This window comes from Pholcus phalangioides, unplaced genomic scaffold, assembly GCF_987345545.1.
Source record: "Pholcus phalangioides strain wild (caught in Gottingen) unplaced genomic scaffold, Ppha-v1.0 ptg000010l_1, whole genome shotgun sequence".
In the NCBI taxonomy this organism is placed as follows: Eukaryota; Metazoa; Arthropoda; class Arachnida; order Araneae; family Pholcidae; genus Pholcus; species Pholcus phalangioides.
In genome coordinates, this window is record NW_028301603.1 from 20,975,181 (window position 1) to 20,989,126 (window position 13,946).

Here is a 13,946-nt window from a genome sequence, read left to right on the forward strand (position 1 = left end):
ATTTTTTAAACTATGAGTTATCTCAACTCCCATACACACACACACATAGTGAGTGAAGTGTAATGAAGCAATAATTATACCGTTTGAGTCCTGTTGCTCTCTGTGGCGAGACCGGCTCACATTCGCGCCTTGAAGTTGTGAACAGCAGAAAAGCAATTTCAGCCAACCGCCACTGCGGCGACGGTGGGGTTTGAACCCGGATCCTTGCGATGCGAGTCCGCCACTATGACCACTCGACCACCGCAGCGGCCCTTGATACGTACTACAAAAGGGTACTCATGCCTAGAGGTAGAGAAGTACTCTGCATATTTGAAGTCAAAAGGCATTTGGCTCGTTTCTGATGGTAAGCATACCTCATACGTATGTTTTGAGATAAACAAATTCTTACGAATATCCATGGTTACGCCATCATCTAGGAGGTTTGCGTATTCTAGAAATAAATATTATTTCTAGGATACGCAAGCCTTCTTACGCATTTTGAAATGCTACTCATGCTTACAGATAGAGAAGTATCCTATGCATATCAAGAAGTAAACAATTATGGCTCGTTTCTGGTAGTACGTTTGCCTCGTACGCATGTGTTGATATAAGAAGCATCTTTCCATTTTATTGGGTATGCAAGCCTCGGGTACGCATTTTCAAGGTAAGGCAAGCATCCTATGCATTTATAATGAAACATTTTGATAATTTTTGTCGCACCAGGGTCATTTTCTGCATACGAGGGTTAATTAAACAGAACCCACAATTTATTTATTGTGCCTATTCCGAACGGCACAGCCTCTTTTTTTTAATGCTCACCGAGAGGTTGGTGGCTATAACCTTGGTGAGCGACTCCCTGTTGTAGAAATCTTTTTCTGTGGTCATTTCGCCGTTTCTGTTGTACCCCCGCGTCAGGATATTGTATGTATGATAAAGACGAACCGATTATCAAACTCATCCCTTGGTACTTCAGGCGAGTATCCCTTCGATCTGGGATACCACGTCTATGCATTTCCAGTGATACGCAAGCATCTTATGCGTTTCTAGTGATACGCAATCCTCCTAAACATTCAACCCTCCTGTACAGAGGGGTACGTATTAACCTTTTTCATATCTCTTTAATGTTTTATGTCATAGGTTCACAAAAAAAATCGATATAAAAAATTTTGCTTTGCTCGGGGGCTCGAACAAAAATCCTCAGAAATGGGCCCCACCCAAGGATATGAAGGCCATGAGTTTAAGTTCCTTGTTTCGGTTTGATCGATACTACCAATTTACACCGAATATGTTCTGACGTATTTATTGTAAATGGTACAATGGCTGACCCTTGAAGCAGTCCTTACGATAAGTCTTCAGTATATTTGCGCAACAAAAGAGGGGTACTCGTAATCCCCGCGTAAAGTACATCGATTCCATTGATTTTTGTTTTTCATTTCCTCTACATCTCCCATTCACGTCTAATACTGTATTATACTGAGAAAAAAAAAACCGGTTGTAATTTTCGGGTTGGTTAAGCCGCCATTATATATATACATTATCACACACACACACAAGAAACTTACTTTCGTCGTTACCAAGGTTACAGCTAAATAAATAAGAAAAAAAAGTAAGCCTGGAGGGAAAATAGCTCCTTCGTATAAAGATATTCCTCGATATGTCTTTCTTATTTATTAACCCGGATTCCACAACACAGGGTTAAATTCACGAAGTAAAAATACAGTCGCGAAATGGATCATTTATTAGTGAGTTCCATCTGAGGTGGAAGTTCGGTGAGCCGATGAACATTCGACAGAGAAAAGGTAAGCACCTTTTCTTTTTCTTAAATAATGTTATGTAGAGCTGGCTTTTCGTTACTTAAAGTAATTTGGTTGATTAGACATAATATCTTGAGTCAAATGAGAGAAGAGCCAAATTGGTCGAAAAAAATTCATGATGCATGCGTAGATTGTTATTGAGATTTTATTGACGCATGTGTGTGTAACAAGAAAATTCGAGCCAGCCATCGCCAATGATCGCCAAAATGTTGTGCAATAGCGTGATTACAATCCAACCGAAATCCCGCCAAGAAAAATATTGTCATCGTCCTAAAAAAAACAAATACTTGGCGGTCCCATTAAAATCGGCAGGATCTGCTCCTCATAAGTTCGAGGCCTAAGCAAATATAAGATTTTGATGCCCCTTATACACTATGTATATACTATTTTAGCCAAAGGCATACACAGATTGATTAATTGATGACCGCTCACGCATGCCCAGAGCTGTTGAATCATACACAGGGGAAAGGAGTATGTGTGATGTGCCTAAAGTACAGGAAACAGCCAATTATGGGGCCCAAAGCACTTGCCTCGTTTGCTCATGTGACATACGGGTCCTGAAAATCGGACATCAGAAATGCATCAATTTGCTAATTCAACTGACACTCACTCTTCGTTGAATTCAATATTTTATTAATTCGCCAAATGGAATATTTTTCAATGATTTAGAAAATGACTATCCAAGGCCGTGGTTCTTAACCAGGGATCCGTCGAGCCATCCATAGCCAATTGTCACCAAAATATGGTACAATAGCGTAAGTGTAATTACAGTCCAACCAAAATCACGCCAAGAAAAAATATCGCCATCGTCGAAAAACACCCAATAGTCGTATTAAAAGCGGACGTCAGAAATGTACATCTTACTGATTTAATTGACGCTCACCTTTCGATGAATTTGAACTTTTATTCATTCGCCAAAAATTATTTTGCATTGATTTAGCGCAATGGCAATCGAAAGCCTAACAGTGATTCTTAACCAGCGGTCCGTCGAGCTATCAATAGCCAATGGTCTCCAAAATGTCGTATGTAGTCGCGTAATCCAACACCAAAGTCACGCTAGGAATGACATCGAAATCGTCATAAAACAAGCGACAGTCCTATTAAAATCAGGCGGCACAAATCAGTGCACATATGCGCCCACGTGTTGATTCAATTAGCATTCAGTCTTCGGTGAAAATTTGATCTTTTATTAACTCGCCAAACAACGCTGCTTCGTGATTTGACGTAAGGGTAATCGACGGCTCGAACGGTTGGTGCATCCATAGCAGTGATGCAGAGAATAAGAAAAAAATATCTCATTGTTTTTACATTATTATATTGCATAAAAAAATTTCTTTAAAGGGGGTCCATGGCTTTCATCCTATTGCCACAAACGGTACGTAGAACACGCTTAAAGAAACCCCCCTGAGCTATTTTATATAGACGTTTCTTTTTTTTTCTTACTTGGAGTAATTTGACTGATTAGACAAGATTGGGAGTGAAGGTGAAGTGAAATTGAGCCAAATTGGCCACGAAAAGTTTTTGATTATAGCACATGCGTAGGTTGATATTGAAATTTTATTGACACAAGAAACCAGAGCATCGAGCCAACTGTCGCCAATTATCGCCAAAATGTCGTGAAGTAGCGTAATTACAAGCCAGTTAAAATAACGCCGAGACAAATATCACCATCGTTGTAAAAACACTCGACAGTCCTATTAAAATCGGCCGAGAGATGCGTCAACTTGATAATTCGTAGGAGCGGCTCGTCAACTTGGAGGCTCGAATGAAAGCCGATCTCCCCGCCAAAAAGTCTCACCATAGAGAGCAACAGGCTTACAATGTAAAAAATATTCAATCCCCACACTTCACTAACTTCACTTCGGAAATATAGATTGCAACACTGAAAAATCAGACACAACACTATATAGGCACTAAGAATATTAGACACATACACATACCCTTCCGACCCAACTCACTCCTTGGTAGTAAATTGTCCTTGGCGATAGACCGGAGTTGTGATCGGTTTGAAAGAAAGAAAATAAGGGGTGGCTCGAATTCCTTAACTGCTGTAAATTGCAGTATAGTGGTGTGGCCGGAGTTGGTGTGCAGTGAAGTATAGGGGCGGCTCTCGAGAATAAAATCTCTACCCGAACTACTTTTTGGTACCACTCGAGAAAATATTTTTACCCGCGCTTGACGTATTTTTGGCACCCCCCTAATCACGTTTGTTTTGGCCGACAAAGCCTTTCCTTTGCCCTTAAGAGCCACACCAGCTGACTCGATTAGCACTCACTTTTCGCCAAACAGAATATTGCGTGGTGATTTGGCTCAATGGCTATCGACGGAGTGAACGTTGATGCGGCTGGAGAGAAGCTCTCATGCAGGCATGGATTCAGGAAGTGGGGGAGTGACGGTAGACGGTGTCCTGTAAAATGCGGGATGATTATATGAAATTACACAATTTATCGCTCCTCCGGACACATCACCTGGTTTCAACGTTCGGGGAAACTAGTCCCGAGTATTTCAAGTTAGTTGGGGTATCCATCCATGATAGTAAGATCTGGTATGTACTATGATTTTCGAGAGAGTAAGTATGTAACCCAGAAGTTTTTGGTATAAGCCTATTACTAACTAAGCCTAGGTTAGGATGCCAGACCAATTATTTCACCTGGAAGTCCATGATATGATTTAGACGGCCATGTGTAGCTTATAAATGTATGCTTGTTATATGAGTAATAATTTTTATCATTCAAAATAGTGATGCGGTAAGGACACAATGATTCGATAATAAAGACGTGCTTGGCTCAAATGGTCACATTTTTCGCCAAGGGTTAATTAAACACAAATTTGGAACAGCTTTGGTATAAGGGACACGCCAAATTGGCGACTTTTTTTCCGGCGATAAGTTGCCATCGTTGGCGCGCTCTGGTTTGTTGTTGTTCTGTTGGGTTGTCGTTGTTCCAGAATGTTCGTAGAATTCTGCCAGTCGGTGGCGCTGACTGTTGTTTTTCCGTGTTCTTAGCGTCCTAGCGCGTCTTTCAAACGGGTTTTACTGCCATTTTCAAACTGGTTTTCTCTTTTTCTCATTCTATCCTCTCTCTTTTTTTCTTCCAAATGACGTCACTTAATAGCCGCGGCGTTTTGAAAAACCGTTGGGATAGTTCTTCATATTTTCTCTTGCTTCCGTATATATGATGTAGTGTGTGTGTCGGATTAATTGGAATTATTTTGGACATCTTTTCCCTCAGGTTGTACCTTTAATTTTTTCCAATATTTATTCTTTTCTACATGCAGGATGCCCCTGCATCCTTTTTATTTTATTTATTTATTTTATACCGTTGATTATTTATAAGAACCCGGATTCTCGGAAAGAGAGTCCGGGTTTTATTTAAACCCTGATTTCATTTTTTTTTATCCAGTTTTATTTTTTAAATACTCCACAGCTTATTTTTGTTTATGCCATTTGTTTTTACTGTTTTCTATGCTGGCGACTTTTTTTTTCTGGAGCACGTAGTGTCTGGCGGCTTTTTCTCGGGCCGTCTGACATATTTGGCGCCGGGAAAAAAAAGTCGCCGAAAATCGCCAACCTGTCCCTTATACCAAAGCTGTTCCACAAATTTTCTTCGCCAAGCCAGTCCAGTAAGAATTCCAGCTTTTTTTTTTAAATTTGAAATTTAGCTGAAGGGGGACCAAAAATTTTGCCGGATTGGCAACGTTGAATTGACTGGCAGGGCCTTCCAATGAGTTATGTATAAATATAAGTATATATACGGTAGTTTTTTGAGGCAGAGGCGTATGCAGGTGGAGAGGGAGCATGTGGGCCCGTGCCCAAATACAAAGGAGCCAATTTCAGAGCCCTGAGAATTTGTGGGCAGCGGGCACATGTCATGTTTGTTTTACCACGGAAAGAAAAAGAGCTGTGCGAATGGGCACCAGAGCCATTTGGTGAATTGGATCTTCCATTCACTCGTCAAAATTAAACATTTACTCGTGATTTTTGGTACAATTGGCGGTTACTAGTGGGAAATTCGGGGGCCCAGTGATTCGCGTTCGTCACAGTGTCATCAACATGCTAACCCTTTCACTATCAATCTAGAACACCGGGACATATAATGCCCCTGTGCGGGTGTTCATGGATTGATGAGCGCTGTAGAGTCCAGTTGTAATAAATAGTGTTTTCGATTTTCAATGTTGCTTTCGGTTCTTGCAGGTGGAAATGATAACCTTTTGGGGTCTGACGCCTGCCATAAATCTCCTCGAGACCATACACTGCGCCAAATGCGGATCAGACGAGTCACGGGCCGTGGATTCTGCCGCTCCTGCTCCATCCGTCCACCCGCACAACGTGCTCGTCGTCGGGTCCGGCGACGGCCGACACGTGTTGGAGTGCCTATCCAAACTTCCCAGAGACGCCATCTACTCGCTGAACGTGTACACAGCCGAGACGACACTTGAGCTGCTGTGTAGGCAGCTCTTCTTCCTGTCCCTGGGCTGCAACGTCTTTGGCAGCTCGAGCCTCCTCTCGAAGGTCCACACCTACGCGGAGGTCTTCGGCAACGTCTACGTGAGATCACACACGCGGAATGTCGTAAGGGAGCAGGCGAAGCATCTAGTGCAATTCCTCGAGGGACCGAAGGCTGTCGAATGCGTCCTCTCCTCCGAGAACCTGAAACAGAAAGAGAGGGAGGATCTGTCATCCATCATTAAGGGCTGGATAGACGACGACGACGACGAAGTCACAGACATGAAAGCCGTTTGGGAAACACGTGTGCGTGCGCACCTGAAGAGCAGATACGACAGCAGGCGTGCCCTGTACGACTGGGATTACTACATGAAGATACCGCGTCCGGTACCGTTCAGTTACGAGCAGTACGCCACCTGGAGGGAGACCGGTTCGGCTTTCAAGGGCGTAGCAGGGAGGTACTCGCACGCGAACAGGACGCTGTTGTCACGCAGGCTCCCGACTTCGGACGCGACGTTTCTGGGCGACATCGTTTACGGTCCGTACCTCGCGTTCAGCGCCGGCCACGAGCGTGACGACCAGGACGCGTTGACATTCCCGCAGGACGTCAACGGCGAATCGGTGACCACGACGTACCTGTCGGAAGCTTTCCGCGAGCTGTCGCTGAAGAATTTCGGCAGCTGCAAGCACCGGGTCCACCTCCTGACGTCGCAGGGTCTCGTCCACAGAGCCAACAGCTCGTTCCGCGGACATTTCGACTGCGCCTACTTCGGCAACGATTCCGCGTACCTCGTGAACAGGCTCGTGCCTCATATCCTGAGACCCGGCGGCCGGCTGGTGCTGGAGACCACGAGGCCGCTGTTCGACCTGAGCAAGGAAGTTCGTTCCAAGCATTTCAGGGGCATCGTCGACACCCTCGCTCAGAGCCGGATGGTGCTCGAAAGGGAGTGCGACCCGCTCGTGGACAACGTAGCAGTGTTCTGTCGCCGCCAAGGAAAAATAAGTGCGACTTCCGCAGGCGCTGGTGCCCACCCGGAAACTGCAGAATCCAATTAGCTCACCACTCTAGAACATTTGCTGATTTTTTTTAGACGTGTGCGGAAAATTCATTGCCAACAATTCACCGCTGGGAACTTTCACCAAGAGGAAAATTTACCGTTTGAAAAATTCATGGTGGATGGATGAACAGGTTAGCCAGTGAGCAAGCGAGTGAGTGAATAAGCAAGAGAGTGATTGATCAAGTGAGTTAGTGAGCAAGTGAGTGATTGATCACGGGAGTCGGGGGGGGGGGGTTAGTTAGTCAGCAGGTGTGGAAATAAATAAATGAGCTCGTGAGTGAGTAAGCGAGTTGATGACCGAGCAAAGGAATGTGCAGATGAGTCAGTGAAGTTAGTGAATGAATGAATAAGCAAGAGAGCAAATGAGCGAATGAGTGAGCTAGTGAGCGAATGTGCAGGTGAACGAGTGAGTGAAGGAGTTGATGAATGATCAAGTAAGTAGGTGAATAAAAAAGTTAGGAAACAGATGAACAGAAGTGAGTGAGTGAGCAGATGAGCTAGTGAGTGGACTCATACGGTCACTCACACGACCACTCACTCACATATTCACTCACTTGCCCGATCATTTGGTCACTCACTGGCAACGAACTGTTATCGGGGAATTTTCCTATCGGTAAATTGCATGGTGGTGACTTTTCCGTGAATCTTTATAATTGCGTTCTTAGTTTGGCGACGTGGCTTACTATTTCCGAGTAATGTTCATGTAACGTGTGAGAATATGTGCGCGCAAATTGTCTGAATTAAAACTTGGTACAAATAATATGGTGATGAACGTATTTGATTGCCTTTAACTCTTTATGAGAAGAGATGTCGAATGCCATATTTGTTTCAAAACAATAGCAGCAAATCGAATCCAAAGAAAGTAAGTATACTGTACAGTATCGTGGTTATATACAAACTCAATCGTATAATTGACATGTGGTGGCGATAGACTTGAAGGTCTGAGATGGAGGGTGGGGGGGGGGATTGTGTGTCTACGTATGTCTTTGTGTTTGTATATGTGTTTGAATTCGCGTCTACACCACACCACATATCACTCTGGATTTGTTTATTAAAAAAAAAAAGATAATTTAAGTCGTCTGGAACTTGATTGATGTGTAACTGCACCCTGGGCCACTAAAGTGATCTGTAAATGTTCCGTGAGTCCCTTAACACCTCTGGAACTATGTCGTGGATCACACGAGTGATCTGTAAATACTCACATTTGGATCGCGGGTCATGGGTTGAAAATGCATGTGCTTGTGGATAATGCACATACACACACGTTTCTGCGTGCAATCGAAATTTCATTAGAAATTCCCCAGAGGAATGCTTACGTAGGGCATGCGCGGTTGAGCAGTTTGGAGATGTTGTCGCAATTCACCGAGTGCTAAAATGGAAACAGTAAAAAATAAATAAATGAAATGCGAAAACATTTCACAATCTTGACTTCGGTAAAGGTTTTTTTTTTATTTGGAAATGGAAATATCTAACACATTTACACACACATTTCCATTCAACTCCAGCTACAACACAAATCCATTTAAACAATCTTCAAAAGGCAGTTCAATGAATAGAGACGGCAAATCCCCAAGAATTCTCCGGAAAAGACATTTTTCGGGTAATTTTTACTGGGAATAAAATTTACGAGTAAATTCTGTTTTCCGTTTATACAAAGAATTATTCCATCTTAAAAATTTACCCGCTCGGAAAAAAAAACAACAACTTCGTCCACGGCGAATATTTACTCTTCCGTAATTGAATCTACACAGACGACGTTCTTGGAGGCAGCCATTTTTCTGAACTGTAGACGGCGATATTATATTCGATTCTAGAGTTATTCGTCCAATAACGATGAATAACATATAAAGCGAGAATCCTCTGTGTGTATCTATCTCTCTCTCTCTCTCTCTCTCTCTCTCTCTCTTGCGCACTCATCTGCGAAACTTGTGCAAAATGGGGGAAAAAAAAAATACAAAAATGAAGAGACTCTTTTCCACTTATACGAAAATTGAAGATATATTACTCGATTCGTTTTAAGAAATTCAAACGGATAAAGCCTTCATGAAATTCATAACCGCGGTCGTAATATGGATATACGCCTCATATCTCTCTGAAAGAATATCATTCAGTGTGGAAACTGGTGGAGGTGGAAGGAATTAGTCTCAAATATCTATATTTCCTCGAAAATTCTATGTTTCGAAGAAGATAAAAATTGCTGCACTTACTCGACTAAATTAATGCATTTTCACCTTCCCGTTTCGAAGTAACTTTCCATAAACTCTCTACCTCAAAGGCCGAACCACGATAATAGTGAAAAGGGAAAACACCGAAATTCCTTTTTTCCGCGTGAATCTGGCTTTTTTTTTTCCGGAGGTGATGGAAACTGATAAAGGATATCCGTATTATAGCTCATCGTGTGTTGATGGATCTTGTCAATCACAGGCGGATACGGGGCGGGGTGGCCCAGGTCGATAAGATACACGCTTGAAGTACCGAAGGATGTTTATAGAGGTGTCGATAGCCGGTTCGTCCTTGTCAGAAACTTTCCTGACGCAGGGGTACAACAGAAATGGTGACATGACCGCAGAGAAAGATTGCCCCCACACCAACATCTCGGAGAGTATAAAAAATCTGCCGTTCGGAATCGCAATAAATTAATTGTAGGTCCCGGTTTAATTAGCCCTCGTGCGCAGAAAACATCCGTGATGCGACAAAAATGATCAAATAGGCGGATACTATGACTGATGGGGGGGGGGGGGGAGGCTGGATGCCATGCGGATGACTTGTTCAGCATGGCAAAAAGGTCAGCCAACAGGTATTATAAAATTACTGTAGTAAGCTACCGATTACTGTTAATCTGTAGCTATATTTTCTTTGTTCGAGAAAGAGAGACACACGCACGCACGCACCCACACAAAGAAAGCTGCGGTTTTGTAAACAGTCATCTCATCGATGAGGGATCAGATCTGGTGGTTGACTCGAATTTCAACGATTCTTGAAATAATGTTGAAGATGCAACTTCTGAACATTGTGGCATTACCAAAAAATTTTTGAGTCAAGGAATTTCATTTCCCGATTTTGTGGAAATGGACGGTGCTCACTACAAACTCGTGTATCCTTAACTGATAACGAATTCATTGGTGAATGTATGGACGACTCGAGTGATGAATGTAGAGCAGAAAATGATTCGGAGGAACTGGAAAATGTAACAGTGGAAATTGCCGAACATCCTGTAAAAGCGCTGCCGTCATTTCCTGAAGTAAACTGAGAAGATAGGGCCCCGAAGTATTTGTGACATGCGGTGCTATTGCAGGCCACTCAGTGAAGTGGCTCGTGACCCGTTTTCAAACCAATGAAGTGGCTTGTACCCCGCAGCCCCCCCCCCCAAAGGTTGAGCATCGTTGATGTCCAGCAGTGTTTCCCAAAGTGGGCAATATCGCCCCCCTGGTGGGCGATGAAATGGTCCAAGGGGGGGGGGCTATAGAAGCTACGGATTTAACATAGGTTCCTATGGGTTCACTTGAGTTTGGGGGCGATGAGAGAAAAATATTTCTGAAGAAGGGGGCGATAGAATGAAAAGTTTGGGAAACTATGATGTAGAGCAAGGGTGGCCAACTTCTTTCTGCTCGCGGGCCAACATAATGGCTAGCAGCAGCGTCACGTGCCGCATCAGGGATTCCACTCCGGCGTATAAGCCGCACCATCAAAATGAACCATAAACTTGGTGATTTGCACACGGGGTGTCCTATAAATTCGTAAATAGTTTAAAAATTCATAAAAACTAAAGGAATTGGTGTATGTGAATGCCGTTTGTGAGGAGTTATTCTCTAGAAAAGTTATTATTTCGGGGAAAGGGGGGGGGGTAGTTGTTGGACACCCTTGATGTAAATTAATCATGACGTGCCATTCGAAGTCACGCTACTCCAAATAAACTACGAAATCCTGAGATGAGAATTGAATCCGCACACAATGTTAAGGCCCATCTTGTCCAAATTGTTCAAATGTTTGCCTGTAGGGGGAGCTGCAGCGCTGCAAGAAAGCAAATCATTTGATATATGCAAATCAGAGTCCTAAAAAATGCAGGGTACATGATTAATAGCTCATTTCTAGGAATTTTCCTGTTACTGATGAACATTATATGAAGCTTTCATTGTTATGTTGATATTGGTTGATAAAGCACTATTGGTGAAGTAGTTTTTCCGCAGTTTGCCAATTCCTTAAAATTTTATGAATTTTTTAACAATTTACGAATTTATGGGACATCCCGTACTTTTACCTCGTCGGGGCCAGACAAAATCACCTCGCAGTTACCACGTCGGGGCCACACAAAATCACCTCGTGGTTACCGCATCGGGGTCAGACAAAATCACTTCACGGTTACCTCGTCGGGCCACACAAAATCACCTAGCGGGCCACATGAGGCCCGCGAGGTGATTTTGTGTGGCCCCGACCAGGTAGTTGTTGAGCTGTTGGCCACCCCTGACGTAGAGGTTTCAAGAATTTTTCGAAATCTCTCGCAGACCAACTGCTTCAGAAACTACTAAACGAACACACACTATAAAAAAAATTATAAGGTGTATAAAAAAATTATTATATCATGTTCCAGGGTTTACTCACTACACACGTGAATACCAAAATTAAAAAATAAATAAAACCACCTCTTAAAACATACTCGTATAATTTATATCTCTATTCATATTCATAAACATTTTACGATATCTTTTGCAAAATGTCAAAGGAGACGAACGTGTTCTTCTGACCTAGTACGAATCCATTGATCTTATGAATCCAACGAGAACATTTTTAAAAGCCATGTGTTTAAAATACATAATAACCTTGTTAAAAGCTTTCGCTTCGAGGTATTAAATTCCGAATTTCTCGTAGAGAAAAATCACGTTGAGAGTTTATGAGAGGAGGGAGCGGTTCTGATTACCATTTAAGTCTATCACAGTCTAAGGAGAAATTGTGTAGACGTACTTCCTTTTCAGTTCGTTGAGATAAACATGCAAAAATTCATAAAACTCATCCATTCCCGTCAAAAAAAAGAACCGCATTATTCATCACCCAATGGACGAAGTTCCTCCAGCCGACATTATTATATAATATCATAGTATACGGGAACTCATAAAACTCGGAGTTTTATAGTGACTGTGAGACTGAGCTTCTGCAACGATAAAGGTTTTTAAGAGGCCATTTCACGTATGTTCCAATTCATATTTCGCCTCAAAAATTATGGGAGAGAAGCATAACTAACTCCCGCATACACACACAAAAGTTAAACGGAAAGAACAGTTTCCTTCCTGTATAGAGAGAGAGCCCTTTCACGAGGTTCCGTAATTAAAACCCCATGGGTAAGAATTCAGCTGTTTTCTTAATACTACTTCGGAGAAGTAGACTTTTATATTTTTACGTAACCACCGACGATTAAAAACTTTTCTTCCCAGCTGTGCATGCATCAAGAAAGTGCGTTTGTATAATTATCAGACACGTTTTCAATTCGTCTTTGAAGGGGAGAGCGGTCCTTGCCTCCGTCTTAATTGTTTTAATGAGGAATGTGGAAAAAGCAATAATGAAATGCAGCTGGGGCTTGAAGTCCCCACCTTTCTCCATTTGCATTTTCTCAACGGAAGAGCCTCTCTTACGCGGAGAAAGAAAGAGCAATTCATTCTTCCGGAGACGATAAAAACAGCTTTGGGGGGAGAGAAATTATTTCTCGTTTGTAAAAATAGTCTCTCTCTCATGTATTAGTAACTTCAGCGAGAGATTCAATCGGAAATTATGGCTGGTGCTATAAATGTCATCATTAAGAGTATTTTTTCAAAAGAGATATGGACCAACGACCAATAAATAACATTGGGACAGGAAATTTAAACGTATATAAATGATACATAAGTATAAATGGGTGATTATGAAAGTCAACAAGAGGCTAATTACGGAGTGGAGTCATTGAAAAATCCGATAAAAGCCGGGTAAATATAACTGAAGACAATCGAATATTTGCATAGAAACCTCGAAACGTGAATGAGAAGATGAATTAACTGGTTCCTCAATGTACACACACATTTATATTGCACAAAATTTGATTAAATAATTGGTTAAATATGAATGAGAAAAGAAGCTGGAAGAGAATGCAAGAAAGAAGAGAATATAAAGAGGAAGAAACAAGAAAAACAAACTGGAAAATAGAGTAAGAAAACTAGAAAAGAAGCTGGAAGAGAATGTACGATCGAAGCAACAGAAGGGGAAGAAAAGGGGTGACAAGAAAAAAGAAAATGTGAAGAAGAAACAAAAGAGTGGACAAGAAAGAAGAGGATATAAGGAAGTAGAAACAGAAGACATAAAAAGCAAGAAGAGAATATAAGAAGAGACCGAAGAAATTAGGAGAAATAAGAAAATTTAAAGAAGAAACAGGAGGGAAAAACAGAAAAGACGAGAATATAAGTAAGAAGAAAAGAAGAGATGACAAGAAAGAAGAGAATATAAGGAAGAATAAACGAGGGAAGAATCTGTGCGAGAGCGTAAGAAAGAAGAAACGAGAAAAGCAATCCTGAAAGAGAATGTAAAAAAGAGAAAACAAGGAAAACTGCAAGAGATCATAAGAAAGAACGAGAAAAAAAAAGCCGTAAGAGAATATTAGGAAGAAGAATCACCGCAAGTGTGATGATGCGC

At 42.0% G+C, this 13,946-nt stretch overlaps 1 protein-coding gene across 2 annotated transcripts; it reads left to right on the top strand.

The window, feature by feature from the left end:
- Positions 1 to 1,708: 1,708 nt before the first annotated feature.
- Positions 1,709 to 8,049, top strand: Dnaaf3 (Dynein axonemal assembly factor 3). 2 transcript variants are annotated; one of them, XM_089237310.1, is made up of 2 exons: positions 1,709 to 1,778; positions 5,986 to 8,049. In XM_089237310.1, the coding sequence occupies exon 2, from the start codon at positions 5,992 to 5,994 to the stop codon at positions 7,291 to 7,293; it is 1,302 nt and encodes a 433-aa protein (XP_089093436.1). In that variant the 5' UTR covers positions 1,709 to 1,778; positions 5,986 to 5,991; the 3' UTR covers positions 7,294 to 8,049. The 2 variants fall into 2 exon arrangements, with proteins under 2 accessions (XP_089093436.1, XP_089093435.1); XM_089237309.1 differs by lacking the exon at positions 1,709 to 1,778 and adding an exon at positions 4,940 to 5,023.
- Positions 8,050 to 13,946: the final 5,897 nt, after the last annotated feature.

What these genes read in the sequence shown, in the direction of transcription:
- Dnaaf3 (XM_089237310.1), top strand. Translation starts at nt 5,992, where the DNA reads ATGATAACCTTTTGGGGTCTGACGCCTGCCATAAATCTCCTCGAGACC.